At 34.7% G+C, this 16,954-nt stretch overlaps 1 protein-coding gene across 13 annotated transcripts in view; it reads right to left on the minus strand.

The window, feature by feature from the left end:
• Positions 1-16,954, minus strand: part of LOC125666588 (nostrin-like) — a 39,034-nt gene that overhangs the window by 11,744 nt on the left and 10,336 nt on the right. For 3 of the 13 annotated variants that reach the window (XM_048899779.2, XM_048899773.2, XM_048899776.2), the window contains 9 exons: positions 13,218-13,303; positions 11,904-11,984; positions 11,305-11,367; positions 10,107-10,188; positions 8,832-8,894; positions 7,397-7,495; positions 3,712-3,828; positions 2,917-3,024; positions 1,355-1,474 (listed from right to left, as the gene is read on the minus strand). In XM_048899779.2, the coding sequence (XP_048755736.1) occupies positions 1,355-1,474; positions 2,917-3,024; positions 3,712-3,828; positions 7,397-7,495; positions 8,832-8,894; positions 10,107-10,188; positions 11,305-11,367; positions 11,904-11,984; positions 13,218-13,303 (819 nt within the window). Of the gene's footprint in view, positions 1-1,354; positions 1,475-1,582; positions 1,886-2,916; positions 3,025-3,711; positions 3,829-7,396; positions 7,496-8,531; positions 8,895-10,106; positions 10,189-11,304; positions 11,368-11,903; positions 11,985-13,217; positions 13,304-16,162; positions 16,927-16,954 lie in introns of those variants that run through there. The other 10 variants (XM_056151656.1, XM_056151651.1, XM_056151652.1 and 7 more) reach the window with 8 other exon arrangements.

Below are 16,954 nucleotides of genomic sequence, written 5' to 3' on the forward strand. Positions count from 1 at the left end.
TTTAGCTAATTGTACAGTGAGTTTCAAACACTGCTTATCATACTCGTACCCAACAGTAACAAATGTATGTGTACTTACATGTATTTTGATGTATTTACGACACAATTTTGAATTATTGTTATCAGATTAGAGTCACACTTTATGTGTAAGTACAAATTTGGGGCATTTAGTATCCATTACTGTAGGTTGCAGACTATTTTCCCAATCAGATTAGAGCTGTCTTTCACTCTAATGATACACATCAGATTCTGTAATATCTATGTAGCAGTCTAAGAATACCTGTAGGACAGATATAATGCTGAATACTGTTTACATCTTATTTTACATCCCAGAATTCAAGGACTTTTCCCTACTGTAGAAATGCCACCAGTTTCAGATGAAGTGCCACAAATTTTGACCTAAGCATGGCACTCGGGGCTGAGGCAGCGAGGGTTCTTCATCATGTCGACGCTTAACAATGCATATGACCTTCATTATCTAAAGTCTTATATGAAAGGCCCAGAGGTGCATTTTACAAAAGAACTTACGACTTATTATCAACTTTAGATATTGGAATTCTCCCGCTTATTGTAAGATAATTCACTCCAATGTAAAATAATGAAGAAATAATGTTGAAAATCAAGTTTCAAAAACATTTTAATTCCTTCATTCAAACTAATAATTGTGTATATACAATTTAAGACTTGCGACTTTGTCATAAGTTATTTTGTAAAACGGGGTCCTGGACTTTTATTTCTAATATTGAAGGAACAGTCACTAATCGCATCAGTGGTATTTTTTCTTTTTTATATGATTCTTTATTTTCTTCTATTCTGTAATATTAACACAAGTGACATATGCATCAATCTTTAATTTACAGAAAAACTTTTATAAGAGAGAGAGAGAGAGAGAGAGAGAGAGAGAGAGTAAATATATCAAAAGGCTGTTTCAATTGAATATAAGGTTCCATCCATTCCAGGTTGTGTCAAATTTTGTTTTTTCACGATTTTTATAGGTGTATTTCAAGGTCTCGAAGTGGAATTTTTAGCGAGTCACAAATTTAGCGATTTTCCCCATAAATTTAGCAAGAAATAATTTTTAATTAGTGACTTTATAATTCCAAGAAATATAATTATTACTTACGAATCGAAATTGTTTACTTAGCGATATTAAATTTTAGCGATATCAACACCCACCCTCGCTAATAATGCCAAAATTAAATCCTCGCTAAAAATTCTGCTTATACGGTATTGGGTTTGATGTGGCGTTGTGATGGAGACTCGGACCTGGAACCTTCCGCTTGTAAAAATGCCACCTTAACTACTAGGTTATCGCAACAAGAGATAAAATGCTGTAATGATAAAAACGGACTTACATAGCAGTCTAACAATATCTGCTCTGGTGGGGTGCCCTGAGTTCCTCTTTGTTGAGCTACAGCTCTCAAATCTGCCTGGATGTCCACCGATATCACAGACTCGTGTAATTTATCACAACTCTGTAACGAGACAATGAAATAGATATCACAGACTCGTGTAATTTATCACAACTCTGTAACGAGACAATGAAATAGATATCACAGACTCATGTAATTTATCGCAACTCTGTAACGAGACAATGAAATAGATATCTATAGATATCACAGACTTGTGTAATTTATCACACCTCTGTAACGAGACAATGAAATAGACATCTATAGATATCACAGACTCGTGTAATTTATCACAACTCTGTAACGAGACAATGAAATAGATATCACAGACTCGTGTAATTTATCACAACTCTGTAACAAGACAATGAAATAGACATCTATAGATATCACAGACTCGTGTAATTTATCACACCTCTGTAACGAGACAATGAAATAGACATCTATAGATATCACAGACTCGTGTAATTTATCACAACTCTGTAAAGAGACAATAAAATAGGTATCTACAGATATCACAGACTCATATTATCTCAGCCATTAGGATATCTGAGATAACACAGCAGATATCACAGACTTATCTATCAAAATTCTGCCATTAGAATGGATATCTGAGATATCACTGATTTATAAAATCCTTCACTGCTGTTATAACAACTTGGACGTCTACATATATCACACAGTATCTCTGTAATAATAAAGATATAAGCCTCCTTAATTTATGTCATTTGACATAAGTCTGTAATGGGAATGAAATGATATGCCTCCTTCACGATACGATACGTATTGCAATACTTATTCCACGATTCAATACTCTCAATATGATACAATTTACAGAGGAAACCAATAATAACATTGAAGAAAAATTTAATTACCAAGATTCACAATCAAAATTCTAAAAGCAAAATGTTTCCAAACTGCCAAATAGTAAGATGCCTGTTGGCTCTGTAGCTCAAACCAATTAAGTGCATTATTCTCGTCATGCAGATTCAAGGTAAACAACAGTCTGAATGTTATTCAACGCTATTTTGTCAGACTCAAGGCAAACAACAGTCTGAACATTATTTGACGCTATTTTGTCCCTCATGCAGGTAAAAATAATAAGTACAGGCCGAGGCTGATGTATTTTAATGAACACATTTGTAATAAACGCATTGAACCAAAAATCGAGGCAATGAATCGAACATTGAATCGAACGTTTATACTGAACAGTATTGATATTTCGGTGAATCGTTTCGGCCCTAATCTGTAATGAGGCAATAAAACAGTTATCGCCTGGGATGTATTGCTGCTATGTTATTGCCTGTATTAATCCCTGTAATCCAAATTCTCTGTTTATATCACTTTCACATGCTTGCATGAAATAATATGACTGCTCTCTGGATCATGATTTCATCGTGACACACACTGACCCCACTTCTACATGACCTCTACCTCGATGTCGGGAATGAAAATTATTGCTGTTAATTTTGTTCCCTATCTACACAGACCATACGACATTATCTACTCACGGTTTGTAACCGAGGTCCCATCACAGACAAGTGACTATTGTACTGGTTGAGGTAATCTGCCATTTTTGCTAATCTATCTTCGTCTAACGTCTGGAGCTGTGCACTGCCCTGTCGAGTGTGATAAGAAATAATGTAAACGTATTTACCACTGCTGAAAAAATCATTGGGAAAAGGGAGATTTCTAGAGATTCCTCTCTGCCTTACTTATATATCTCACTCTCTCTAATTGCTGTTCAATTGATTTTGTCGAATTAAGTATGTAACTCTGAAATCTACAACACTGTTGTGTATTTATTCTATCAGAATTCATACTTTACCACCTTAGGCAAAATTAAACCAGTGACCTTTACCTTAGCAATATTAAACTCCCATTCCTGTTGGGCTGTCTCCGTCTTCTCACATAATTCACAGTATCAGACCTTGAACCAGTGACCTTTACCTTAGCAACATTAAACTCCCATTCCTGTCGGGCTGTCTCCACCTTCTCACATAATTCACAGTATCTGACCTTGAACCAGTGACCTTTACCTTAGCAACATTAAACTCCCATTCCTGTCGGGCTGTCTCCACCTTCTCACACAATTCACAGTATCTGACCTTGAACCAGTGACCTTTACCTTAGCAACATTAAACTCCCATTCCTGTCGGGCTGTCTCCACCTTCTCACATAATTCACAGTATCTGACCTTGAACCAGTGACCTTTACCTTAGCAACATTAGACTCCCATTCCTGTCGGGCTGTCTCCACCTTCTCACATAATTCACAGTATCTGACCTTGAACCAGTGACCTTTACCTTAGCAACATTAAACTCCCATTCCTGTCGGGCTGTCTCTGCCTTCTCACATAATTCACAGTAGTCCTTGTCAGCTTTCTTTAACAATTTTCTCATTTGGTCACATTTCTTCTCTATCTGAAACATTGAAAAAAATAATAATTCAGACTCCTAATAATTCCAATATTTATAAATACTATCACCTAGACTCTTCATATAATGTCAAAAATACTGCAATATAATTTCATATTTGGAAGTTTGCCATAAAATTGATTTGTACATTTAAGCAAACTGACTCTGATGAATTCACTTTAAAACAATTCAACTGAATCCCTCCCACCCTATACCCCTACTTTCTAATCCTTAATCTATTCAGAGAATTGGATTTACACCTGATGATTTACTTTGTCACATTTTATATACATCAGATGCTTTATATTCTCTTACAGATTTACTTTCTGTAACAATTCTTACCTATCTTAGCCCCATATCGTGGCCCCAACCTAGCCCCAAAGATCACAAAATAACCATTATTCAAGGTCAAAAGGTCAATGATCAAATGTAAGGTCTTGCCATTAGGAATATATATGCAGATATGAAAGCCCTACCTTAAACAGTTCAGGAGATATTTCCTATGTTAACTTTTCTCAAAAGTAGGTCAAAATTCAAGGTCAAAGTTACAATGTAAAAAAAAACTTTGTAACAAAAGAAAGGTTTTGTCAGGTGAAATAACAATGAAAAGCAATACATGTGCACATGAGCATGACTCAGCACTTTTGTTGATGTCATTTGACAGGCATTCATATCATATAACCTACAGTATTAATTTCATAATGTTGCCCTCATTCATAAGAAAGTTGGTGATTTTAAAATCATCCAATCAGAATTTAGCGGACATGCATGCATAGGCCAGCCAATAATGTTGAACATAGCAGAGAGTACAAAAAATTTTAAGGAAAAAAAAAAGCATATTGTCCTTCAAGAATTTTTCCTTCAAAAGACAATGCACATGTGTTTGCAAGTCTATAGATATTTATATCATCTATCTAGCCTGTGAAGTCCCTTGTAAGAAAGTTATATTTCTGTATTATCCAATCAAAATGAAGCATGTGTGCAGTTGCGAACAGATCAGAATTTTTCACCAATCAGTTAAGAGTCTCAGATATACCTATAATATAAATCTCAAACAATCAGTTAAGAGTCTCAGATATACCTATAATATAAATCTCAAACAATCAGTTAAGAGTCTCAGATATACCTATAATATAAATCTCAAACAATCAGTTAAGAGTCTCAGATATACCTATAATATAAATCTCAAACAATCAGTTAAGAGTCTCAGATATACTTATAATATAAATCTCAAACAATCAGTTAAGAGTCTCAGATATACTTATAATATAAATCTCAAACAATTTCATTGAAAACAAACCAAGTTTGACCCCACCCTGGCGTTGTAACCTCTACCTTGGGGATCATGAAATTTGTAATTTTGGTAGAGGCCTTCCTGCTCTAGATCACAATGCATTTAGTTTTTCTTACATATGTGCAGAAGTAGAGAAGATTTTTTTTTTAACATTGGTTAATTTTTGGCAGTTTTAGCCCTGCTCCTAAGGCCCCAGGAGTGAAGGAGTCCTGAAATTTACAATTCATGTCCCCCTTGTCCCAAAGATGTTTCATATCAAATTTGAAAAGAATTGGAATGATAGTTATCAAGAAGAAATTAAAAATGTTCAATTGTTAACGCACGACAGATGACGACGAATGCTGTACAATTGTTAAAAAGTTGGACTGATTTCAAAGTTAGATTACCAAAAGACCAATGAACGCACACGCACGGTCGAACGAAATGACATTCATTCTGAACATCTACATATGCTATACTATCATCCTCATAAGGTTTCTTCTTATTAATCCCTTCTGTAGTTTCTTAGAACATCCGCGGACAAAATTCACAAGAAGAAAGAAAAAAGAATAATAACCAGAAACTCATTACTAGTAGGCCTTCCTTTAGACAAAAAAATAAATAAATTTTTAATCAATAGTTTCTCAGAAACTGCAAAATCCATTGAAAGGGTATCCACTGAAAACGTATTGTATGGAATTTTTTGTCCAGTTATTATTTGTTTATTTATATAAATGAGAACTTTTTATGTTATGGTTATTTATATAAAACTTTCAGAATGTTTTAATATAATTTTAAGAATAATTATTGAATGTATACTAATTTATGTGCAAGTGTTTAAGAATAATAGTGTGTACTTGAAACAGTAAGTAATGTGAAGCTATTTTTTATAAAAATTCCATTGCTTAATTTATACATGAGAAAGAAAAGGTAACTCATGCTACAGACACCATAAAAAGGAAAGATAACTCATGCTACAGCCAAGTTAAAAAAAACCCATAAACATTTGAAATGTTTGGCCTGAGAAACTATTAATTAAATTTTGTTGGCTTTACACTACTTCCATTACACAGCTTCCTGTTGATACCAAAACCGTTGGGTCATTTCTGAAAAAGTTCCTCGAGTAAAAACAAGGAAATAATAATCGAAATCTGAATGGAAAAAGTATAATTTATAAATTTTGCATTAGATAAAATGATCGCAATACCCTAAGTCACATTTACCATGTCTCCTCTACAATTGCTGAATTTTAAGTTGATATCTTTAATAGCTTCCAAGAACACTCAAAGGCAAAGTGACCCTCTGAAAGTCGGCAAAATGTCAATATCTTACGTAATAAGTGACGCAATAAATTTTTTTAAAAAAGTACTATCGAGTTGAATGAATATCTACCATCCCTGAATATTTCACAAAAATCAGTCAACACATATCCAAGAAATCGTGTACACAAAAATTGTAAGAAAATGAAAAAAATAATCGATAAAAAAAGCCTTACAATAACAATAATAAACCATACAGTCTCTACCACGTCTTCCATTGAAAACAAAAGACCTTAATAATAAGAAGAAACAGGGTCATATGAATCCCTGTACATTTACTATGTATTTTCTGTTCCGATTCTATACCTAATGATTTACTTTCTGTTTGTCTTTCTCCATTTTCCCTACATTTACAATGTACTTTCTGTTCCGATTCTCTACATAATGATTTACTTTCTGTTTGTCTTTCTCCGTTTCCCCATCATTTACAATGTACTTTCTGTTCCGATTCTCTACATAATGATTTACTTTCTGTTTGTCTTTCTCCGTTTCCCCATCATTTACTATGTACTTTCTGTTCCGATTCTCTACATAATGATTTACTTTCTGTTTGTCTTTCTTCGTTTTCCCTACATTTACTATGTACTTTCTGTTTCGATTCTCTACATAATGATTTACTTTCTGTTCCAGTTCTCTACCTAATGATTTACTTTCTGTTTGTCTTTTTCCATTTTCCCTACATTTACTATATACTTTCTGTTTTAATTCTCTACATAATGATTTACTTTCTGTTCCGATTCTCTACCTAATGATTTACTTTCTGTTTGTCTTTCTCCGTTTTCCCTACATTTACAATGTACTTTCTGTTCCGATTCTATACCTAATGATTTACTTTCTGTTTGTCTTTCTACGTTTTCCCTACATTTACAATGTACTTTCTGTTCCGATTCTCTACATAATGATTTACTTTCTGTTTGTCTTTCTCCATTTTCCCTACATTTACAATGTACTTTCTGTTCCGATTCTATACATATTGATTTACTTTCTGTTTGTCTTTCTCTGTTTTCCCTTTACTGCTGTCGTTTCGGTGCTCCTCTCCCTTTTCACAGTCTTTGGCATGGACATATGTCTGTTTCTTGGACTAAAATGAAAGTATACAGTATAGGACATCTCCTGGATCTCAAAGTTCCTACAAGTTTGCAGAAAACAGGAACTTTGGTTATCAAATACAAATTTATATCCAAATGGTTTATTATTTGTAAATAAAGGTCTCTTTTTTATGACCCTCAGAGATTTGGGGGTATATAGTTTTTGGTCTGTCTGTCTGCAAAATCTTTAAATTTAGCTGTAACTTTTAAAATGGATGATGATAGGACTTTCATATTTCACTAATGACAAGACCTTTCTTTGGATACCAAATTTTTTTTACCTTGTGACCTTCACCTTGGGAGTTTGACCCACTTTTGTAAAACTTTAACCTTGGCCATGGCTTTTGAATGGTTAATGATAAAGCTTTCATATTCATATGGGATCCATATGCAATATAATTATGTAATCCCTACATTAAACAGTTCTGGATATATTGCCTTGGGTAACTTTTCTTAAAAGTAGGTTGTGGACCCATGATTTGAACAACCTTGAATCTACTCAATGTCAGGAACCTTTCATGTAAATTTCAACTTTTCCCGCCATGTGGATCTTGAGAAGATTTTCAAGGATTTTCCCTATATTTCCACAAGTAAAATTTGGATCCTCTATTGTGGCCCTACCCTATTGCTGAGGGCCATGATTTGAAGATACTTGAATCTACTCTATGTCATGTAAATTTCCAATTTTCTGGCCCTGTGGTTCTTCAGAAGATTTTTCCTATATATCCACATTTAACACTTTAATTCCCTAATGTGGCCCATCCTAACCCAAGGGGCCATGATTTGGACAAATTTGAATCTACTCTATGCTAGGAAGCTTTCATGCAAATTTAAAACTTTTCTGGCCCAATTGTTCTTGAAAACATTTTTAAATGATCCCATCCTATTTTTTGCCTTTTCTTGATTAGTTCCTGTTTAAAGTGAGCATGGCTTTTCATTTGAACAATCTCATTTACCCAAGGATGATTTGTTCTGAGTTTGATTGATATTGATGGACAGATACAGATATAATAGATCAGAAAAGCTCACTTGAGCTTTGAGTTGAGCTTTCAGCTGAGCCTTGAGTTGAGCTTTCAGCTGAGCTTTGAGTTGAACTCTCAACTGAGCTTTGAGTTGAGCTTTCAACTGAGCTTTGAGTTGAACTTTGAGTTGAGCTTTCACATGAGCTTTGAGTGGAGCTTTCAGCTGAGCTTTGAGTTGAGCTTTGACTTGAGCTTTCAGCTGAGCTTTGAGTTGAGTTTTCACTTGAGCTTTCAGCTGAACTGACCTAAACACAAAAGACAGACAATTGATAAACGCTTTTAACATAGATAACAAAACTGTGCACACCTTGAATTCTTCCGTCCTACGATCTGTCAGTGTCTTCAAACTCTTGTCTACGGTTGCCTCAATCTACAAAATTAAACACATCAAGAGTAAAAATATCATTTATGTTCAATTCTTAATTCACATTTGAATTTGTATTAAGCGCTTTTACTTTTACTGTGACAAAAGATAATGAAATATTGTATTCATATTTTTAAATCATAAAAAGAAGCTATCACATGAACTTTGTTATTTTTGATCTAGTGGTTCTTGAGGAAATTTCTAAGACCCCCCCCCCCCATTATTTTTGTGTTATTCAATCATCTCTAATTGGGAAGGGGCGTGACACTTTTTATAAACTAGAATGCACTTCACCAAAGATTACTTTGTGCAAAGTTTAATTAAAATTGAAAAATTATCAACACACAATAAACTAATTAACTAATTAACTCACGAGAAAAAGCCAAACAAATCTAGCAGTTTTGTTAATTTTGTTGTATGATAATAAAACTTTAATAGCTTAATGGTTATAATGTGAATTCTATGAGTTTTCTGGTTTGCTATTACTGGTGCTCTTGTGAACTTAGTGGATATCAGGTTTTCAGGTTTTGTTCTGGATTTACCAGTTATTAGAATTAATTTGTTTTGATTTTACTGGTTTTCTGAACTGACCATTTTTCTGATTGTACACTTACAATAATAATGTAATAATAATGTATATTTTCTGGTTTTCTGAACTGACCGGTTTTCTGGTTTTGGTATTATGTATACTTTCTGGTTTTCTGAACTGACCGGTTTCCTGGTTTTGGTATAATGTATACTTTCTGGTTTTCTGAACTGACCGGTTTACTGGTTTTGGTATAATGTATACTTTCTGGTTTTCTGAACTGACCGGTTTACTGGTTTTGGTATAATGTATACTTTCTGGTTTTCTGAATTGACCGGTTTTCTGGTTCTGGTATAATGTATACTTTCTGGTTTTCTATATTGACCGGTTTTCTGGTTTTGGTATAATGTATACTTTCTGGTTTTCTATATTGACCAGTTTTCTGGTTTTGGTGTGATGTATACTGATTTTCTGGTTTTGGTATGATGTATACTAACTGATTTTCTGGTTTTGGTGTGATGTACATACTAACTGGTATTTTGGTTTTGAAATAATGTGTACTTTCTGGTTTTCTGAACTGACCAGTTTTCTGGTTTTGGTATATAAATGTACACTTACTGGTTTTCTGGTTTTGGTATATATAATGTACACTTTCTGGTTTTCTGGTTTTGGTATATATAATGTACACTTACTGGTTTTCTGGCTTTGTTCTGAGTTTCCACCAGAGATTTTAAGGGCTTACTGATGTCATCAGCCAATGCCATACTTAAATTCCTGTTCAATGAAAATTCGTGCAGAGTTAAAAATAGCAATACAGAATAACTTCATGAATGAATGATATGTTCAACTAAGCAATATACTATATATGAATGGCCATCACTACACAATGATTTTTATGAGGTACTGTAGATTTGGAAATTTTAATTTTTTTTAAATTTTAATTTCAGTCCCTTACATTAGAGGTTATTTCTGTGAATTTATGACAATTTATTTTCACATGATTCAATGGTATTGTCAATCTATATGTACACGTCCAGAAGAAGCATTTACCAGTGTAGCTGCAGAACTGTAGCTCTCCGAAAAAAATATTGGCCCAGGGACGTCCCAATATTTTTTTCAGAGAGCTACAGTTCTGCAGCTATTACGAGTGATGAATATTGCATTGATAAACACAAGCAACAGAAAATACCATCAGTTCGTAATCTTTCAACGTTAGGCCAAAATAAAATGTATGTGTGTGTCCTATTGCACTCCACCAAAAATTAGATAGGGTAGTTACATGTAGGTAAAACATTTTATTCTATTGTAACAATTGATTTGAAATCTTAGTTTTTGATATGCTTTCAATACAGATCTATATACATTACAAATACCTTTCAAGCATTGATTGTAGTCAAACTGTAAATCAGAGAAACTCAAACGCAAAAAGAAAAAAATTCCAGTATGAAAATTGCAGATTTTATATTTTATATTGTCAATAAAATTTTTAGGGTTGGCAGCAAAACAGTAGGTAGGGTCAGGAAAGCAGAAACACACATAATATATTTTATTTTGGCCTTACGCAAAAATGAAGATTGATCCTTCAAGTAAAACTATGCTGAGCTATACAAAGTAACTGAAGTGTGGCAGAAAACCTCAGTGACAAGTCTTATATAAATTTCCATCTGTACAGCAATACATGTACCAAAGTCAGACATGAAGATCTTACAATGTGGGTGCTTTAAAAATTAAAACCTTAATTATGTTCTGTGTTTAAAATTACCTCAAACTTTCCTAAGGGCCTATTATAAGATCTATAGACTTGATAAGAAATGAAAGCATTTTCAAAACTTTCCATTGCCTTTCCATTGCCTTTAGAGCATTTTGTGACACGGGATTACTTCCCCTTACTTGTGTAGTTCTGCTTCCTGCTCCATGACACTGCCCACTGTCCGCCATCCGTCTGCTAATGACCTGTCAACACAGAAAAGGTGGATCGCTACGCCAATTTGTCATTTAATGGCTCATGTGAAGTATGATAGTGATACAAGCTCTCATTCATTTTCTGTGAATTTTGGGGGATTTTTTTCTTCAGAATAATAATATGAGTTTTGTTTGTGTGTACAAGATTTTAAAGTGAATTCTATCCCCTGGATGTAAAGATATTACACAGGCACCACCCTGATAGTATTCAGTACAGCTTACTCTACGATACTTATCTTCTGTTAAATTGTATCAAAGTGGCCATGAAAAAAAACACGTCTAACAAAACAGTAGCACAGAACAGCCATTAAAACACTTGAATTCTGAGCATGCTCTCAGTGTACTGTTTTGTTTTATGCCAGATCTTGAGACGATGAAGAAACATTTTTATGTTTGATGTGATCAGTAACATATCGTCTGCTTTAGTTGCCTATCTGTCACAAACTTCTGAATTTAATGTCCTGTTGTTTTCAAACACTTGGCCTGTAATGATAAAATTTCTGAAAGCTGCACCGAGCACTTCTTACCCTAGATTTCCTGTTGTGGCTTTCACAAGTTTCTGGCTGAGCTTATGGAGACTTTTTGCATAATGTCCTTCTAAATCGGCCCTGTAACATATGATATACAGCAGTTCTTGTTAAACCAATCCATGCTCAAGTTTTTACACATATTATAATTTTCAGAGATGAAAAACATTTAATCAAAGAAAAAAATGGATGATTGGAGAGATGAAGATGCAAGTCAGTTAGTCAAACACTAAAACCTCCTCACCATTTAACCCGTCAAACACTAAAACCTCCTCACCATTTAACCCATCAAACACTAAAACCTCCTCACCATTTAACCCATCATACATCATCTGTCATACAATAAACACTAAAACCCCCTCCCACACACATCATCTGTCTATACAGTAAACACTAAAACACCCCTCCCACACCCATCATCTGTCTATACAATAAACACTAAAACACCCCTCCCACACCCATCATCTGTCTATACAATAAACACTAAAACACCCCTCCCACACCCATCATCTGTCTATACAATAAACACTAAAACACCCCCCCACACCCATCACACATCACCTGTCTTAGTACAATAAACACTAAAACACCCTCCCACACCCATCATACATCACCTGTCTATACAATAAACACTAAAAACCCCTCCCACACACATCATACATCACCTGTCTATACAATAAAGACTAAAACACCCTCCCACACACATCATACATCACCTGTCTATACAATAAACACTAAAAACCCCTCCCACACACATCATCTGTCTATACAATAAACACTAAAACACCCTCCCACACACATCATACATCATCTGTCTATACAATAAACACTAAAACACCCTCCCACACACATCATACATCATCTGTCCATACAATAAACACTAAAAAACCCCTCCCACACCCTTCATACAATAAACACTAAAACACCCTCCCACACCCTTCATACATCATCTGTCTATACAATAAACACTAAAACACCCTCCCACACACATCATACATCATCTGTCCATACAATAAACACTAAACCCCCCTCCCACACACATCATACATCATCTGTCTATACAATAAACACTAAAACACCCCTCCCACACACATCATCTGTCTATACAGTAAACACTAAAACACCCCTCCCTATCTCACATCCTAGTCAAATGTCATCTGTTCATGGAAAAAACTTTTGAATTTTTTACTGCAGTCAATCCAAATTGTCATCTTTTTCTTTATTCCAATCTTTCTTGTTAATAAAGTTTTCATGCATTTTTTCCCCTTCTTACTGGAATGCAGTTCTTTCTCTACAATATATCATTCAACAAACCTTTCCTGGATAATGAGTGATACTTCCTTACAGAATTCGCTCCCTTGTTTGATGTACTTCCTTAATTCCTCAAACCCGTTCAAGCCCTACAATAACAGAGATAAGCTATATAGACATCTCCACTATTTTCCAAAGAGGAAGTAGGAATTCTTGTTGTCTTATCTGAAATTCAGTTTTTTATCATAAAGTATAGACAAGGAAGATGCAGTCTGATACAGCCTTTGTGCTGAAGTCAATACAGCTCTTTAATGAAGATGCAGTCTGATACAGGCTTTGTGCTGAAGTCAATACGGCTATTTAATGCAGATGCAGGCTTTGTGCTGAAGTCAATACGGCTATTTAATGCAGATGCAGGCTTTGTGCTGAAGTCAATATAGCTATTTAACAATGCACTGCAATTCTAATAGATTCAAATCAATCAAAAGAAACCTTACTCAAAGCAACATCAGTCTATATGTATGTGCAAACCAATGTGTAAATAAGTTAAAGAATGAGGAATAGATTAATCATTGTTCAATGAATCAGAAACAGTGTATGGTCAATTTAATTCACTCTTCCAACACAAATAACCCACATCTGTTCAGTATAAAGCATGCCCTTCTGAAATGATGCAGTTCATGTGGGTGGTCCTTTTTATTTATTTCCTAAAGATCTCAATCAGCTGCAGTACTGTCTGATAGGGGTGTTAATACACCACTGGCTACCACACAGCCCCCTCCCACCACCACCACCACACAGCCCCCTCCCACCACCACCCTCCACAAAATAGTCACACCCTTATATCCCTGCCTAATCTAAACATGTCTTACTTAAGTTATCACACCCCTGTATCCCTGCCTAATCTAAACATGTCTTACTTAAGTTGTCACACCCCTGTGTCCCTGCCTAATCTAAACATGTCTTACTTAAGTTGTCACACCCCTGTATCCCTGCCTAATCTAAACATGTCTTACTTAAGTTATCACACCCCTGTATCCCTGCCTAATCTAAACATGTCTTACTTAAGTTGTCACACCCCTGTATCCCTGCCTAATCTAAACATGTCTTACTTAAGTTATCACACCCCTGCATCCCTGCCTATATAAATCTAAACATGTCTTACTTAAGTTGTCACACCCCTGTATCCCTGCCTAATCTAAACATGTCTTACTTAAGTTATCACACCCCTGTATCCCTGCCTAATCTAAACATGTCTTACTTAAGTTATCACACCCCTGCATCCCTGCCTATATAAATCTAAACATGTCTTACTTAAGTTGTCACACCCCTGTATCCCTGCCTAATCTAAACATGTCTTACTTAAGTTGTCACACCCCTGTATCCCTGCCTAATCTAAACATGTCTTACTTAAGTTATCACACCCCTGTATCCCTGCCTAATCTAAACATGTCTTACTTAAGTTATCACACCCCTGTATCCCTGCCTAATCTAAACATGTCTTACTTAAGTTATCACACCCCTGTATCCCTGCCTAATCTAAACATGTCTTACTTAAGTTATCACACCCCTGCATCCCTGCCTAATCTAAACATGTCTTACTTAAGTTATCACACCCCTGTATCCCTGCCTAATCTAAACATGTCTTACTTAAGTTATCACACCCCTGTATCCCTGCCTAATCTAAACATGTCTTACTTAAGTTATCACACCCCTGTATCCCTGCCTAATCTAAACATGTCTTACTTAAGTTATCACACCCCTGTATCCCTGCCTAATCTAAACATGTCTTACTTAAGTTATCACACCCCTGCATCCCTGCCTATATAAATCTAAACATGTCTTACTTAAGTTGCAGGCTTGGATTTCTAAAAAAAATCTCAAACTTAAATTTGGATTTTCTTTTACTTGAGCAGTCCAAATTTCGACTTAAGTTTATTTCGAGAAATTCAGGCTAGAACAATTTTGCTTGTTACTTAGGTTTGCATTTTGCTCTAAGCACTTTTAAATAAAATAAAATTTCTTAACTTCATGTAAAAATAGTATATAATATTATGTATAATGTTTCAGTGTTGATCACAAAGTAATGACACATTGAAATTAAAAGTACGAGTGCACGCTTGATCCACACCTGTTAAAACGTATCGAGTGACGTTGGTTTGGCTATATAATCAAGCCTTCAGTGATTTTCTCAGACCAAATTTCATCAAAAATTGGTTGTTAGAGTGCACACTTCCTCCTTTAACAAACACAGAACATTTCTCTTCCCGATGATGGTTAAAATGAATTCTGCTAAGTGGGTTCCTATTTTAAGAAGGCTGTCACAGCGAATTAGCCTTACATGGAGGTCACAGTATATATATACAAACTATGTGTATCTAATAGAAGTCAAAATAACTCCTATAACGTGTTAGTACTGTCTGTACAGTTTGTTACATTAATGATTTCAAACACTTTTTACCAGCCCTCAAAGCAAGCACATAATATGTAATTTTGGTGATTAGATTATTATTGGCTTGCAAGCCTATATAATTCTTCCTTACACATTTCTTTACACTAGAGGTGGTTATCTAACATAGTTTTGTTAGATTTCTCTTGTTTTTGTACAAATTAAATGTTTTTCTTAAGTCATCAATATATATTCAAATGCCATTGACACATTTTGAAGAAAAAAAATGGTTGCCACCACTTTTACACCCTTCAGAAGTACTGTTGTACAACTATAATGCAACAACATGCCATCTGAAATTATCAATTAATCATTGAATATGATTAACATTCATACTTGTACTGAACAAATAATTAAACTAAATCAATGAGCTCTAAATCAAAATAATCAATCCTTGACAGTTCGATTCATTCCAATCATTTCATTCCATTGAAATACTTCCTCAAACCCAATTGTTTTCCAGCATAATACATGTAGTATGTACAAGCCGATATTCTGATTGCATATTTCATAATAAAAAATAATGAAAGTAATATGAAATGTCTCACTCAGTACTTACAAATAGATAGGTGTTATCTGTCCAGAAATCAGCCATATTACTGACAGAGATCAAACTCCTACATCTATATATATATATATCAACAATACCACGAATACCATGACCGGCTAGGCACGAGGATATACTTCCTGTTTAGCTTCTGAGCACTTGAAATCTACATGAGATGTGCTAAATTAACCTGTCGTAAATTTACCTCTGAACGTCTAGCATGACCTCGGAAGTAAACCGAATTCACACCACACTGTTTCATTACTGTACTTGTTACCTCTTTCTTGAGTTTCTCTTTAAATCCTGGCATCCCTATCAACACAGATTTATCTTTATCAATGGACCAAGTGACAAATAGCCATCAATATCTGGAGAGTCTTTACAAAATCCATATCTTTAGAGTCTGTCAAATTATTTACAGAGATATTTTTCTCGGATCAGGTGTTCACCACAATCCCATTATTATTCCATTACAGCGGTAACCTGTGTGTTTAGTGCATCCTCTGATAAATGAAATGAGACTGACGGTACACGACGATAGCTACACACTCCTCCAGCTCTAGAGAGCCAAATGCTGGCATCTCAAAAATTCCAAGCACGGTAGCAGGAACTTCAAAAAACCAACTTGACGATTCACAGTTTGAATGCATCCTTGTAAACCGAGCTCACATTTATTATTCAGAATCTCTAATCAAGACAGTGTATTTTCCAATAAGTAATATCATTAATATTCATTGCCCATTGTGATTTACCGGAATGCTGCATGTTTCATGATGATAACCTATTGATATACAGCTGATATTG

Source organism: Ostrea edulis, chromosome 10 (assembly GCF_947568905.1).
Source record: "Ostrea edulis chromosome 10, xbOstEdul1.1, whole genome shotgun sequence".
In the NCBI taxonomy this organism is placed as follows: domain Eukaryota; kingdom Metazoa; phylum Mollusca; class Bivalvia; order Ostreida; family Ostreidae; genus Ostrea; species Ostrea edulis.